Below are 15,589 nucleotides of genomic sequence, written 5' to 3' on the forward strand. Positions count from 1 at the left end.
CTTCAGACCAAGGATGCTGAATGCTCTGTGCTGAGTCAGGATAACTGCAATGCAGCACAATAGGAATCCCTCAAGGAGCTGCAGCCAACGCTGGAGGCTCTGGCTGCTCCAGCCTTCAACCCATCAGCACTGGGTGTCCTGCTTTGCAGTCTGCCTTGGAGCAAAGTGCTGCAGCTGTGCTTCAGTTCTCACAGTGCTCCGATGGAAACCCTCCTCATCTCCTGCCCCAGCTGCTCTTGGTTCCGGCCAAGGGACTCAGAGTAAGTGACACTAAGGAACTGAGCTGCATCCACTGGGATAAAGCAGCTTGGAAGGGCAGAGATCAGACATGGTAAAAACTGAGCATTGGGAGGGGGAGTTCTGGTCACCTGTGAAGCTCCTTGGCAGGATTTCAAGGCCAGGCTTGACGAAGCTTCAAGGAGATTGCCAGGATTGAGGGGATTCCCAGGATCAGCCCAGGCTCAACACAGAGGGGTGAGTGCTCCCCTCAGCTGCTTTTCAGCCATTTGCTTCCCTTCTTCCCCAGCTGAACTAACCCAGGATAATGCCAGGGTCCCCAGGCTGCTTCATCCTCAGAGCCCAAAGCTGGGGTAAGATGTTGCAAGTCTGGGATCCCAGTGCGGGGGCACTTCCACATAGCACTCGCTTCAGAGAGCTTTAAACAGCTCCAAGCTGGGGGAAAATATTCCTCTTTTGAACCACAAACTATTCCTGGCAACTGCTCAGCTAAGAAAGAGCTATAAAAAGTCAAACTCATTCACAACATAAAATGTAGTTCTGTGTCATCGTTGCTACAGGCTGGAAAACGCCCGCAGGGGTCACTCTTGTTGACTTCCCTAAGTAACATCTGCTTAAAAAAACCTCCTGCAGTCAGCATGACTGCTCCAAGCCCAGCTCTTGGCTGACTGAGCATGCAGTCAGGTTTGGGGACAGCTCTGGGGCTCAGGGGGACATGGCTGGGTTGACCCAAGAGACATGAGCTTCACCCTTGCCATAAATCCCAGCACAGACAGTCTGCATCTCGCTGGCACACAGCCTCACTGTGGCTCAGGGGGGCAGGAGGGTGGCTGGGGGTGTGTGATCAAAGAATCACAGAATGGTTTGGGTTGGAAGGGATCTTAAAGATCATCTTGTTCCAATGCCTTGCCATGGGCAGGGATGCCAATGTGTGGAAAAGCACATGGGAAAAATAGGCAAGGGTAAGCCGGGTCAGATACGACGATCTGGGTCTCCCAACATCATCACCTCGAAGTGAGATTAGGAAAGGACTCTGGTGACAGAGAGTTGTATGATAAAATAACTTCTTTGGTTTCTTTCTTTAGAAAACATCTTTCACGCGTGGTATAAAAACAGGTAGTTAAGAAATAAATTTCAAGCCAGCTGTACCAGTGTGTTTGGAGCATCCTCTCCCTCCCTGTGCCTCAGCAGCAAACTCCCTTCTCAAACAGAAGCATGACAACAAAATGCAAGCAAATCCTCAGTGGGAAATACTGTTAAGTGACTAAAACCCCCAAAACCCCCAAACTTACACAGTTTAAAACAAAGCCAAACAGTTTTCTATAAATGCGACCAGGTTCTTCCCCAGAAATAATGGCCCTGGATGCAGGTTTTTCTTCTGATAAAATATTGACCCTTCCTGAGGGCTGGAAAATCGGTGAACTCCCAGGAGCTGCCCTGGCTGCTGGCACAGGGATGCTACTGCTCACACATTCTATTCCATCCCATCCCATCCCATCCCATCCCATCAGCAGTGACACAGGTGCCATGGCACGGTGCAACTTCATCGCTCATTTCTCATGCTGCTTTTCAAGTTACGTTTGGAAAGATGAATAAATTAATGAAGCCTCAGAAGATAAAAACCAAAACAAAGAGCACCCAAAAAGTCCAGTTTGTCCTCTCAGGGCAGCCGGAAGCGCTTGCGGACCTTCTCCTCGATAGAGTGGAGCTTGACCAGGCGCAGCGCGACCAGCAGCTCCTTGGTGACTTCGGAGTGCTCCTCCTTCTTGTGAGTGAGGAAAGCCCGGAATTTCTCCTGGATGGCTGCCCTGGTCCATGGTACCTGCTTCTTTGGTGAGCGCTCCAGGATCTGCTGCAGACGCTTCAGCTTCTTGATGGGGATGTTCTGATACACCACGAAGTCTATCATGGCTTGTTCGCAGTCGTCGTCTTCTGCGGCTGGTGGGGGAAAACAGCTCAGAGGTTAAAGGGACAAAGGAGAGCAGGGCACAGCCCTTCCATGGCTCCCTGTGGGACATCTGCCCAGGAAGGTGGTGAATGCCCTGGGCCTGGAAGTGTTCAAGGCCAGGTTGGATGGGCCTTGGAATAACCTGGTCTGGTGGAAGGGCAAACTTCCCATCAGTGACGCACCCTATGCGGGGCAGTTGGAAAACAACATGTGAAAGTTCTGAAGAAAGTCAATATACCTGTTCCATGCTCCTCCCCATCAGGGAATAGAGGAAAAGCCCAGACAAATCTGAAGTAGTTGCAGTAAGTATTTACACATTATTTTTCCTGAAAGTTTCTGTTTTCCCACACAGATTTGTAAATCTTGTAACAGGACCCGCCCTAAGCACAGCCCCAGTCAGGCGCTGGGATGGGACAGATAGAGCCCTAGCTGGTGGAAGCTGCTGGAGTGCATCCAGCAGAAGGAATGAAAACAGAAAGAATTTTAAAGAGGCCAAGGCCAAAGGATTACTCAACCTGGGAGAGATAAGCCCAGTTTCATGCCATTGCAAACTGGGAATGGTTTCACTGTTACAGTGGGGTGAGTTGGGCTCCACTGCTCAGGCTCTGCCTCTCTGGCAGGCTCGGGTTGATGATGAGCAGGTGCCCGTGTGTATCCTGAGAGGAATCATGATAAACTGGAGTTAAAAAAACCCTTCAGCTCTCACTGCTGGGGCCTTGTCTCTCTATAAATATCTGCAAGGGGCTGGTCTGGCTGCGGGGGCCGGTGCCTGACGCATGTGCTGCTGACACTGCTCTGACCTGACTGTCCCCCACCCCCGGGACCGCTCCCCACTGGTGAGGGAGCTTTCCATTCTCGGTGTTGGGATCATGCTCCTGGCAGGGAGCTCACGGTGTGAGTCAGGCTTTGTAAGGAGTAGTGTCTGGGCTGATGGTGCCAGAAGATGAAAAGGCAAGAGCTGCAAGGGGGGAAGTCTCCACGTTCTCTCACCACAGAGGAGAATCTTTTAGAGTCATGGGACGTCCTGAATTGGAAGGGATCCACAAGCTTCATTGAGTCCAAGTCCTGGCCCTGCACAGACCACTCAAAAACCCTACAACATGCCTGAGAGCTTTGGCCAACTCTGTCAGGCTTGGTGCCATGCCACTTCCCTCGGGAGCCTGTTCCAGTGACTGACCACTCTGTGGGGGAGTTTTATTGAAACTTTTCTACAAAGCTTCATCCTGATGGAAAAATGACATTTTTTCACACCAGAACAACCTCCCCTGGATGTGGTGAAGTCCCCATCACTGGAGATTTCCAGGACATGACACTGGATAATCTCATCCAGGCTCATTTTCCCATGAAAGGTTGGACGAGATGAATTATCGAAGTCCATCCCAGCCTGGGCTGTTCTATGGCTTTATGACTGATTATATTTTTGGAAGTTAAGGGTGCAGGTTCACTGCCACCTAGATCAGTCACATGGAATTTGTTTCCCATGTCTGGATCCTCAGGGTAGAGCAGGTGGTTCCAAACAGCTTCCAGACTCACCTCAACTGGCATCAGGCCCTTGGGATGTTTTTTCAGTCCCTTTCTCACCCGCTAACTTGGAGAGGAAGTGTGTTACAAAGCACCCTTGGAACAGAGCCTTTTGCTCTGCCCTGCACCTTTCCCCTGTTCTTTTGCCAAGAAAGGTTGAACCAGATGGTCCTTGAGGTCCCTTCCAACTCGGGATTCTGAGATTCTCTGATCTGATCTGTGCCCACTGGCTGTTCGTGCCCAACCTTCTGCCTGTGCCACGGCTCAGCACTATGTCTGCACCATCACGGTGACGTGGTTGACACCACGTCTCCACTTTTACACCTGACAGGTCAAAATCCACCCTACACTCAACTCCCATGAACCTTGGGTTCTGCTCCACTCAACCTGCACGAGACCAGGCTGTGGCTGCAATAAAAGCTTCCGGAAAACAGGTGAAGTCGAGAAAAGGGAGCTCAGGAGCCATGCCAGCAGCCAAGCTGGCTACCTCAGCTGCAGAAACTATGCCTTGTCCCGGCACTCCCAGTTGTCCCTGCTAAGATCCAGCAGCATTTCACTCTTTGTTCTCGCTGAGCAGTGGCTGTTGCTGGAGCCCAGCACCCTGTTCTTGCTCTATGGGACTGACACTGGAAGAAGATGAAGGGAGACAGACTATTTTATCCATAATTATTATTAATTATGGACCACTCCATGCTCTTACAAGCCATTTCACCTAATTTTGCATCTAAGTAGGAGAAAGTCACCAGGAAGTTTGCCCTCGTCCTGGCAGCATCAGGGTCCTGGCATGCTGTGCCCATGGCTCACCTGGTCCCTGTGTGGTGTTGCCTCTCTCCAGTCTGCAGGACATGCAGAGGGTGTCATGGTACTTGTTGCCCTGCACGTTGGTGACCTTCCCCTGCTGCTCACAGTCCTGGTGTGGCTGGCATGGGTTGGTGCTGGAGTTGGAGGAGAAGAAGCCGTGGGGACAGTCGTGGCACTGGGTGTCCTCAAAGGGGGTACCTGTTCATGGGGAGACAATGGGACCATCAGGTGACAAGCTGGCACAGGAGCAGAGGCAGGAGCTGGGGATGATGCCAGACATCATTTGAGCATGAGGGTGATGTTTTGGAAATGATCCCTGCCTGCAGCTCCCCTGGGAATTGGATGTCCTCATGTAGGGCAAACAGCAGTGCTTCCCCCAGCCTTCTCCCAAACCTGTGCTGGTAAATTGTCAGCAGCCCCCAGACATGAAAGGACAACAAGAGGACATCTCATCTGCTATGAAAAAGCCACCACCTGAGTAGAAGTCACCTGCCAGGCTCGTGGCTGAGCTGCCAAGCCAGCCCTTCGCTTCCTAGAGCCTTTCTTCCCAGAGGCTCCCGAGCAAGTGAAAGTAAAAGTTTCTGTGGAGGTGAAAGGTCAGCTGTCCTCAGCTGCACTGTCACTGCTCCCCCTGGCTCCAGGCCACCGCTTTTGTTGTGTCATGGGCATGATGCCACACAGGCAGGATTGCACAAAGTCTCTTGCCTGGGAGCAGAGGGAAGGGCTCTGGGGGCAGGAGATTGTCCACCCCTTTCACCTCCTCTTCACAAACCAGATTACAAGCAGTTTCTGCCTTGTTGCACTCCACTTCAGGCTGTTGCTTTGGCTTTCCCAGAAGTGTGCTCTTTCAGGTCCTTCCCAACCCAAACCATTCTAGGATTCTAAGGCCCAGCCATGATCCCAACATCTGAGCCACTATTTGCAAATGGCAAATTCCAAAGAAGCCAGTTTGCATGGGGGGACCACACACACAGATCAAAGCCCTCATCCAATCCAAGCACCAGCAAGCTCTGCCCACAGCCCCCAGGCCATACCTTCCCCATCCAAACACCAGCACCGGCAGCCCCAGGGCTCTGCCCACCACGCTGGACACTCAGTCCTTGCTGTGGTGTTCAGGTGGCTGGGCTGGGGCACAGTCCTCCCCACACAAGAATCCATTTGCAAAAAGTAAATAATAATAACAAAAAAACCAGCTTCTCCTCAAATACCCAGCTTGCCTGCATGGCTCCTCTGTCCTAAAGCCAACCCTCCAGACAAACTTCATGTTTAATTTCAGAGCCCTTCCCTGTAATGCTTGGAGATCTTTTTCCCCCTTTGCCATGTTACTGCATTTTGTTGTGTCCTATAGAAAATTAGACCCCAAACCTCAATCATAAACATCATCTGAAGACAACAGGTATTTTTCCCTCTGGCTGGTGAGCCCGGAGCTCTTCCATGCTACACATAGAAGGACTTCAAAAGCCTCCATGCTTCAAAAGCCTCCATATTTCAAAAGACTCTGCTCTTCAAAGTATGAAGCAAGTTGCTGCTGGGTTTGCTGGTGCTGCCCACACTGGTTTTCTGTCCCCTGCTGTGGTTTCCAGGCAGAGCCTGATCCTCAGTAATTGACAAGTTAACACACATTTGGAGCAACTAAAGGACCAGAGAAATCTGTAGCAGGGAAACAACAGGAAAATTCCCTGAAATATCTTGGGATTTGGGGCAGAGGAGCCATGCATCACACAAGGAGATGGAGCCTCAGACTCATGAATCAAAACAAGGCTGGTTTTGTGGATTTAGAACCTGGCTGTATGGCCATTGTGTGTTTTCAACTCAGCCACTCCAAATTGCTCAATGAAAACCCACAAAACCCAGCCCCAGAGCTACACACATTCACCAGCCCTGCCCTTACATCCTCAGCTGCCTTTTTCAGTCCAGATTCCCAGCTCCTGGGCTGCCCATGCAAGGAGAAGGGAGCTGATGGAGGATCAGGAGCAGCTTGGACCTTTCCACCTGCCTGTGGAAGAGGGTCAGCAGCTGCTCTAGGGATGGACAAGTCACAGCCTGGCTCTGTTCAGGTGAGGCAGGTAACTGGGATTGACACATCCCATCTAAGTGTGGTGCTGGGGTTTTCAAAAGCTTTCAAAGTGATAGCTGGAGAAAAACCCAACCAAATTCCTCCTCGGATAAGAAGCAGGAGCGTGCCAGCAAGGATGGCACTGTGCCAATGAGCTAAAAGGGAGTAGGTCAGGTTATGGGCAAGCACTGTATTTGGCTGCTGTATTTCTCCTCGATTTCTAGCTCCAGCAGAGATTTTGGGGCGTGACAAGAGCCTTGTGAGGATGCACAGCGCCCGTCTGGGTACTTACCTGGCTTCACAATACCAGAGCCTGGCGGGCACTCGGAGTGCCTGATGCAGAACTCCATGTTCGAGTAGTAGCCCTGCTGGCACTGGCAGGCACGGTTGTGTGTGGCATTGCACTGCTGCACCTCCACCTGCTTCTCCCCGCAGATGACGTTGCAGTACCGGCACTTCTCCAGGTAGTTCCAGTACTGAGTGTAGTGCAAATCCGGGCAGGGCTCGCACACCGTGGCTCTGTCCCTGGAGCAGTGCTGTGCCACGAAGGTCCCCGGCGGGCACTGCTGGCACGTGATCCTCTCGCTCGTCACAGCATCCTTCCACTGGTACGTGGGTTGGGCATCGCAGGCCAGCTCAGCCAGCAAAAGGAGGAGAGGGGGAAACATCCACTACAGCAAAGACAGCGCAAAGAGCCCTGAGCTCATCCTCTGGCAGAGGCGGGAGCAGCAAACCCGGCTGCTGCTGTTACAGAACTTGTTATTGTTGATAGCACAAGAAATTGTTCTCCCTCCCGATGCTGTCCCAAGCCCCAGGAGCCGCTGCCCTCCTTTGCCATCCCAGGTGACAGAGCACCCTTCCCAAACCCATTTGTGATGCCTTCACAACCCAGTTTCCCTCATTCAGAACTTGAAGCAGCTCCAGCACGTTCTCCTCCTTCACCACCATTTGCAGTAAGAGACACCTTTGCAAATCAAGAAGCAGAAGGGAGTTTTCCAGACTAGCAGATACAGAGCATGCTCCCTAGGATCTCTGACGCTCTTTGGAAAAACAGATGCTCAGCACAGGACTGAATCCCAAAGTTTGTTTATCCACCCTTTCCTTTCCAGAGCACGCGTGCCCAGCCTGACAAGCAGAAGGTTCATTACCTTGGATGGATGCCTCAAACTCGGCACGTGGCAGGATGGCATCGGACCGAGGGCTTCCGAGAGCCGCGATCAGGAATCTGGGGAGACAGAGAGAATTCCTCAGAGGCTGCTGCTGGCTGGGCCGGAGCTCCTGCAGCAGCAGGTTCAACCCAGCCGGCCAGCGTCAAAACAGACGGAGATGGGGAAGGGTTAATAGGGAAAGGCTGATAGGGAAAGACCGCGTTTCCTCGCCTGCTTTCCTCCGAGGGAGATGCCGGCTCTCCCCAGCGCACGGACGGAGCAGAGCCTTATAGCGGCTGCGGGTGGGAGGCTCTGACTGCGCTCCGATCACCCACGCAAACACCAGACACGTAGAATCGCCCGGGGGAGGGAAGTCACCCCCAGCCCACCGCAAAAGAGAGGGAGCAGGAGCTGGTGGGGAAACAGCCAAGGTCTCCCTTTCCCCGCCTTCCCTCCCCTTCCCATTCCATCCGCCGGGACCGGCTCCGCTCACCGCACCTCCGTCCCGCACCTCCGCACCGCGCCGCTCCTCGCCGCTCCCCGCGGCCGGCAGCACCTTTATAGACCGGCCCGTGGGAAAGACCCCTCCTGGGCAAGGGGAGGCGACATCACTGCTCCATCCCGGCCCCCGAGCCCTTCCCGATCCCCCGCTGTGGCGGCACCGTCTCCACCTTCCCATCCCGGAGAGCTCCCTCACCCGAGCGTCGCTTTCGCTCTCGTTTCTGCATTTGCCTCTAAAAGTGAAGCTTTCAGAGCAATAAAGTTCATTTACCTGTGTGGAGGGAGGAGGCAGGCGGGATTCGCACAGTTTTTCAAAGCTATTTAAGTTTTACAGGGGGTTGGTGTGGAATTTTTCTTCTGGCAAGGGGAAAAGGCAGGGAAATTCCCCTGGGAACGTTCTGTTCCCCATCTGTAAACGCCAAATAACTTCCCAGTAACAGCAGTTGCCTCTCGCTGTGAGGACACAGTTTGCCCCGTCCCAGAGGGGCCGGTTCTGGCTGTGGCTGGAGGCAGGGAAACCAGCGCTGTGGGGAGCATCCCTCCGGCTCTGCCCAGGGGCTCCGGGATGAGACCCCATCCCACTCCCGCCCCCTCCGAGGGCACTGACCCTGCCAAAACGGTCCCGATCCTCAGTGCCCGGGCACTGCATTCCTAAAGCTTTAACTCTCTCCTTTCAGGAGCACCGAGGATGACACCAGCTCCAACCGTAACACTAAACACCTACCTTTTGTGGACAACAACATCCAGCAGCTAAGGAGGTCAGCACTTAAATCCCTTACAGGTGACAGTGACATAAGTCTTGGACTCCAAGGACTCAAATGAAAACTGAACTCAGCCTTGCAGGTACAGCCTTGGCAGAGTGTGTGTTCCAGTGCCTGCTTCAAGACACGGACCTCCTGCACTTTGTCTTGCCCTGTCTCACCAGATTCCCTCTGAACAGACATCAGTGAATAGTCAAGAGCAGATGCTTAAAAAGCAAATGCAAAGTCTCTGGAAAGATGAGGGAACCACAATGAGGACCTGAGAGGATGTGGAGGTTTTTCTCCTCAGGAGTCAGCCACCAGCTCATTTTGCAGATCACTACAGAGAATTAACAATTCTGCATTTGCCTCCTGCCTCTCGCCTCCAGCTCTCAACCACTGGGGCTGCAGATGGAGAATCTTATGGGCTTTATTCTGAACATTCTTAAAGAGCAAACCTACAAGAGCTAAACACACCATTCACCAAGAAAACCAAACCCAGTTCTCCACTACCCAGGAGAAGGAAACCCCAGTGGTTAGGAGGAATCCAAAGCTCCTTCCATTAAGATCAGGTTCCACCCACCTCTGACTCCAGCAGGAGCCAAGGGGGGTCAGTACTATAGTCCAGCAGCCAGGTCTGGGTGTGTTTATTTGCACTTTATACAGAAAAGGTGATGGGCTGATTTTCACAAGCCACTCTAAAGTGATGTTTCATTCTACTGCTTATCTCGATGCCTTGTAGCTCTCCAAAGTAATCTTGATGTTTTGTAACTCATTTTGACATAATCCCTGAGCCAAGGGCTGCTGGGATTTTGCTTCGTCATAGTGCATCAGATCAGTAATTAATCAGCTAATCTCCCAGCACTGCTCTGACACTGAGGCATAGCCCTCTGAGGACGTTTTTTTGGCTGATACTCACCACTAGACTGGATGCAGTAGAAAGCCCTGCTCTGGGCTCACCCAGCTGGAGAGTTCCAGTGGGATCCCTCTGCCTGCGGCTTGACCACCCGGGAGCCACAGAGCGTTTCCTTCTCCAGAGGCAGAAACACAATTTCAATTTTCCTTCCCTGGCTTTCACATGGAACCCACAAGGTGCATGAAACAATAGCAGGTGATACATCCTGGATGGCACCTGATGGCTGTCCCTGTGTCCCAGCCATGCTCCTGCTGGGATAGAAACAATGTGCCGGGAAACTCTGAGTCCACAGCTCCTCGCTGCACTGCGATGCCTCATCAACAATTATTTTTGTTGTGAATTTGACAACAAAAATGTGTCAGGTGGATGCCCCTAGAGAGCGAAACAACATGTAAATAGGATAGAAAGGGCTTCCTCAGGCAACCTCCAGCTTTTAGGGAGTCTCATGGAACGATGGCCTTTGATTAATCTTTTTCTGTCTGTTCTTTTGTTGGTCCAACAAACCTCCCAGAATGGGTTTATTATGATCAGTGCCTGATCACCAGAAAGCAACAACGTGACTCACTACTGACTCTGAGCAGTGGAGGTAGCATAGAAAAGGAATTCAGCATCATATTTCCATGGCTCTGACTTCTCTTCCCCATACAAGGCATAGTTTCACACTTCAGGGCGTGCAGCAGCACTACGTTCCGAAACCACTCTTGCAAAATAAGGTTCCTTGTTAATATTCAGAGAAAATTCTGTGAAGCAAAGAAATCCCTTGCTTCCCATCAGTAACCACCTTGCCAGCCAAAGACAGGGCTCATCTCTTCCCTGATAAAATATCTTGCTTTGCTGTGTTTGGTCTCTTTTGTGAGTCCTTTCATTTTTTTGGGGGGGAAAAAAACAGCAGGAAAGGTTTGTTCAATGACACACCACTAAAACTTCAGACAGGTCCAGGTCTAGTCATAGCACTGCAAGGCAGGAGCAATCAAAAAATTAGAATCTACTTCCTTCATGATCTGTAACCCACACGTCATTTGCTTCTGAAAATCAACAAGGAGTGTCCAGGATGGGTTTACGTCCCCCAAGCATTAAGTAATTTGCATCGAAGCACCTAAAGCAATACAGATTTTTCTGAACCAGTTTTTTCACTTTCTGTTCTTTGTAAGTAGTGAACTATCTCTGTCTTTCCTTCTTGTAAATTCAACAAGTTTCTAGATGATAGACAGTTCTGACTGCTGGAGACCCTCTTCAAGGTCTCATGGAACCACAGAACAGTTTGGGCTGAGAGGGACCTCAAAGCTCATCCACTTCTCCCATCTCCAGCACCCGTTAGCCTCCATCTGTCCTGAGCTGCCAAAAGCAGGGATTGATTCCCAGATCCGCTGCAGTGCAATTCCCACTGCACCAGAAACCAGCACCAAACACAAACCCACCCCAAACCAAATCCTGCACTGGCACGTCTACGGGTGGGACACTGCGGTGTTTCAGAGCAAGAGATGAAGAGGAGGAGTTCCCTGGACAAAGGAATAGAATGTGCTGGATGAAGGGATGGAAAGCACCCTCAGCAAGTTTCCCTCTCAGTACAAGAAAGACAAGGAGCTACTGGGGAGGGTCCAGCAGAGGCCACAGAGATGATGAAGGGTCTGGAGCATCTCTGATGAGGAGATACTGCAGGAGCTGAGCCTGGTTAGTCTGGAGAAGACTGAGAGGGGTCTCATCAATGCACATAAATATCTCCAAGGGGTGCCAGACTCTTTTCATTGGTGCCCAGCTACAGGACAAGGAGCAACAGCCATAAACTAACATGCAAGAAGTTTCACCTCAACATGGGGAAGAGCTTTCCTCTGCCAGAGGGTGGCAGAGCACTGGAACAGCTGCCCAGGGAGGTTGTGGAGTCTCTGTCTCTGGAGACATCCCAAACCCACCCAGATACGTTCCCGTGCCCCCTGCTCCAGGAGACCCCTGCCTTGGCAGGAGAGTTGGACCGGGTGATCTCCCAAGGTCCCTTCCAACCCCAACCATTCTGTGAATCTCTTGAAGGCCCTGAGATATTCTTAGCTTTGTTTCTCTGCCCTGTCTCACAACAGAGCATCACCAGGTTAGAACAGACTTCAGACTAAGACAACTCCAGGAAAAAGAACAGCTTTAAAACTACTTTAGCTGAGAGGAAAAAACAGCATCATAATACTTGTCCCAGTCAACCCCTTTTCAAGTGTGTGGGGTGATTTAATCCCACAATACTTTTCAAGTATTTCCTTCAGTCTTGCTGGATCTGGCAGCATTTTTGCAGATCATTTCCATCAGCAAACCTGACAAGAGCCGTGGCGTCACTGCTCCCTCATGGCCGTGCTGTTGTTTCCCTCCAGTGGCACGAGCCATCAGCTGCAGTTTTCCTGGAAGAGACCTTCCCAGCAGACCAGGCACCGAACCATCCACCAATAAACAACATTTTACTGCTCACTGCTCCCAGCCTCACTCCAAATGTTTTTCTGTTCATTTTTACAACACACCTATATTTACGTACATTTTTCTGTCATTCCCCCACTTATATGTGAAACATCCAGGACTTTATCTCCATTATTTATTCTTGTTTTGCTGCACTGAATAGGTACATGGCTAGAAGGTAATGTTCATCCACAGATTTAAACATGACAGAATATATGATAGCCCAGAATTACCTCAATTCCTACTTAAGTCTTTGTTATTTTAATTGTTAATGAAGTACAAAAGTTCCCATTTCACTGCCAGCAACTCTGAGATTTGAAGGGACACTGGGTTTGAATTCTACAACCAGGGGAAATCGGAACCTTTGTTAAAATGCAGCTCACTTTTCAATTTTATCAATTAAGAATAAAATTTTATTAACATAAAATCTTCCAAATTCCATCAATATGAAGATCACCTACAGGGTATAACCTTTCCACTTGTTCCTACTAGGGCCAATGTTTTTATATCTGGTTATTTTTTTAAATTGCTTTTTTTTATCAAACCAAATCTCATTTAGAAAAAATGGTTTTATTTTCCAGTATAATTTACAGCAGCTATAGAAGATTTAAAATTGATACAATTTTTTAGGTTAGCCACTTATACCCACTACTCTCAGAGAGTGGAAGTATCAAGGAATTTTTTTAACCCATCTAACTTTACTTATTTTAAAGTTTTAAATCATTTAGTTCCCTTTTCTTCTTGGAAAGCAAATCAGATAACACAGGCACATGGAACTACCAGCACTGAGTGAAGAATAAAGCCTCCTTCGAAACATATTCCAAAAAATCCCACCATGATGGATGATGGAATCAGGCTTTGGGGGGCACAGCAGCTGAGAGGGACCTTCTGCTCACCTTCCACTACTGGAATTTGTCTGTAAACAAATGATCCTTTCAGTAGCTTCTGCTACTGGAGACAGTGGCTGCTGCCAAACCCCAAACAGTGAATGTGAATCACCTCTTCCAGGAACACCAGTGGGGTAGGGATGGGTAGTCTGACCTCTTCAGCCAGCTCAGTTCCATTGCAGTAGCATTCCCGGGGTTTTTCCATGATCTGGTATTACCTGAAGGGCCCATAAATGACAGGTGCCTCCAGGATATAAAATTTCATCCTGAGTGGCCACAGGAGAATTCAGAGGATGAAACAGTAAAAAATTAACCTTCTTAGTTCTAACAATGTTCTGCTTTTCCTCCTGCAGTGAGACCTTTCAGACTTGATCACCTTTGTCAGAAAACAATCCGTGTGGGTGCTCAGCTCATAATCCAGAGGTAAGGATCACAGGGATTTAAAGGAACCTCCATCCTACTCCTGCTCAGCAAGAGCCAGAGCACAGCCACTGCCTTCTGCTGGCACAAAGGGCTTCCTGCCCTTTCTGTGGGTAAGATCATGACCAGAAGAAAACTTGGATTAATCGCTGCCTCTTCACATCACTGCGGCACTTGGGGCACTTCTTCACCACCTGTAGGAATCAATGAACAAAACACATGGAGAATGTATTTATTTTGGAGGAAATGCCAGAAATGGAGGGAGTTTTTATGTGGGCAAATAGTGACAGGATAAGGGGCAATGGTTTTAAACTGAAACAAGGAAGAGTTAGATTAAATTTTGGGGAGAAATTCTTCACTCAGAGGGTGCTGAAGCACTGGCACAGGGTGCCCAGAGAAGCTGTGGCTGCCCCCCCTGGAAGTGTTCAAGGCCAGGTTGGACAGGGCTTGGAGCAACCTGGGATAGTGGAAGGTGTCCCTGCCCATGGCAGGGGGGGGGACTTTAATGTCCCTTCCAACCCAAACCAGTCCACGACTCTCTATCGATACAGAGATATCAAATATCTCTATCACATTTCGCCCAATATGAACTACAAGCCACGGCAGCCCCACGTCAGTCCCCGAGATTATATCTGCTGTTTGCAGCCTCACTGTTACCATGCAGTCAATTATTTCTTTGGTAGTAACAAAAAGAAGAGGAAAAAGCCTCCCAGCAAAGTGGCACCAGACTTTACAGCACTTGTCCCAGCTATGACACATCTGGAGGACTGAAACACAGGAACAAGGAAAGGCAGAGCTGCAAGAGCTCTTGTGAAGCACAGCTGCGCTTGTGAGTAAAATCCTGTCAAGTGGCTGATGAGTTCCCTGAATTCCTGCTTCCTCTTGCACAGATGACAAGGAAATGTCTCCTGGGCATACCCGGACATGGGTGACACACGTGGTCATTACCAAGTGTTTTGTAGGGGAACCAAGTACATTTATTTCTTCATAGCATCCCACACCTTTCTTGTTATTAGCAGGAGACATGAAGGCACACGAGGCATCATTTCTCCACTCGGGTTTCAGTTTGCTTCTTCACTAATCTACAATTTTTAAGTCATTTGACTTGCAGATGAATCCCAACTGTTCTTTTCACAGCTTGCAAATAACTGGTAAAACGAAACTGGTTTGTTTATTTCAAAAGGGAGATAGTAAATTGTTCTTAAAAAAAAAGAAATCTTTGGGAGAAGATTGCCAGCTCAAGAGGCCTAAAAAGATGGTCAGCTACATCAGTCCACTGCACAGCTTCTCTGCAGTGTGGGAGTCCATCATTAGAATCACAGAGTGGTTTGGGTTGGAAGGGACCTTAAAGCTCATCTCATCCCAAACCCCCACCATGGGCAGGGACACCTTCCACTATCCCAGGTTGCTCCAAGCCCCATCCAACCTGGCCTTGGACACTTCCAGAGATGGGGCAACCACAGCTTCTCTGGGCAACTCTGGCCTCCCCACCCTCACAGGGAAGAATTCCTTCCCAATATCCCATCTAACCTCTGGCAGTGGGAAGCCACTGAAAGAAAAGGTGCAGACTGCAAAGTAGGCTCAGGCAGTAGGATTTTGGTTCTGGAGACATTAACTGAAATATCATAAATGGAAGGGGAGAGGAAAAGTCACTTTATCTCCCAACAGACAGTGCTTTGCCAAAGGCAATTTTAACTGTAACATTTAATTGTGAAATCTTCAATTATTTGCCCATATTACAGATAGTCCAAATGAGAATAAATCAGTCTTCCTGAAAAATCTGCGTGAATAAATGATACATTTAAACACTAGGAAGCAGCAACAGAACATCTGGAGAGAAACTACATGCCAAAACAGCATATCCTGGCGCAGTCTCTGTGAGTCTTCCCCAACACACTGAATCACCCAACATGCTCCAGCACTAATCCCCCTAATCCCCCTCTAGCTGTAGAAAATTCTGTCTGCTCTGCTCCTCCAAAATCTT

General features: G+C 49.8%; 2 protein-coding genes across 6 annotated transcripts in view; both read right to left on the reverse strand.

The window, feature by feature from the left end:
- Positions 1-1,284: 1,284 nt before the first annotated feature.
- Positions 1,285-8,744, reverse strand: TNFRSF6B (TNF receptor superfamily member 6b). Of its 3 annotated transcripts, none has more exons than XM_042047686.1 (5): positions 8,484-8,744; positions 7,712-7,788; positions 6,856-7,234; positions 4,511-4,705; positions 1,285-2,175 (listed from the first exon to the last, which is right to left on the reverse strand). In XM_042047686.1, exons 2-5 carry the CDS (start codon positions 7,751-7,753, stop codon positions 1,898-1,900), a joined length of 894 nt encoding a protein of 297 aa, XP_041903620.1. In that variant the 5' UTR covers positions 7,754-7,788; positions 8,484-8,744; the 3' UTR covers positions 1,285-1,897. The 3 variants fall into 3 exon arrangements, with proteins under 3 accessions (XP_041903620.1, XP_041903611.1, XP_041903603.1); XM_042047677.1 differs by lacking the exon at positions 8,484-8,744 and adding an exon at positions 8,210-8,326; XM_042047669.1 differs by lacking the exon at positions 8,484-8,744 and adding an exon at positions 7,930-8,111.
- A 3,783-nt stretch (positions 8,745-12,527) lies between these two features.
- RTEL1 (regulator of telomere elongation helicase 1) overlaps positions 12,528-15,589 on the reverse strand; it is a 45,684-nt gene continuing 42,622 nt past the window's right edge. For all 3 annotated transcript variants that reach the window (XM_042047718.1, XM_042047728.1, XM_042047707.1), the window contains one exon: positions 12,528-13,799. In XM_042047718.1, the coding sequence (XP_041903652.1) occupies positions 13,725-13,799 (75 nt within the window). In that variant the 3' untranslated portion in view covers positions 12,528-13,724. The remainder of the gene's footprint in view (positions 13,800-15,589) is intronic.

Source organism: Corvus kubaryi, unplaced genomic scaffold, assembly GCF_017639235.1.
Source record: "Corvus kubaryi isolate FWS band 111438036 unplaced genomic scaffold, C.kubaryi_AGA036_p1.0 134, whole genome shotgun sequence".
Classification (NCBI taxonomy): Eukaryota; Metazoa; Chordata; class Aves; order Passeriformes; family Corvidae; genus Corvus; species Corvus kubaryi.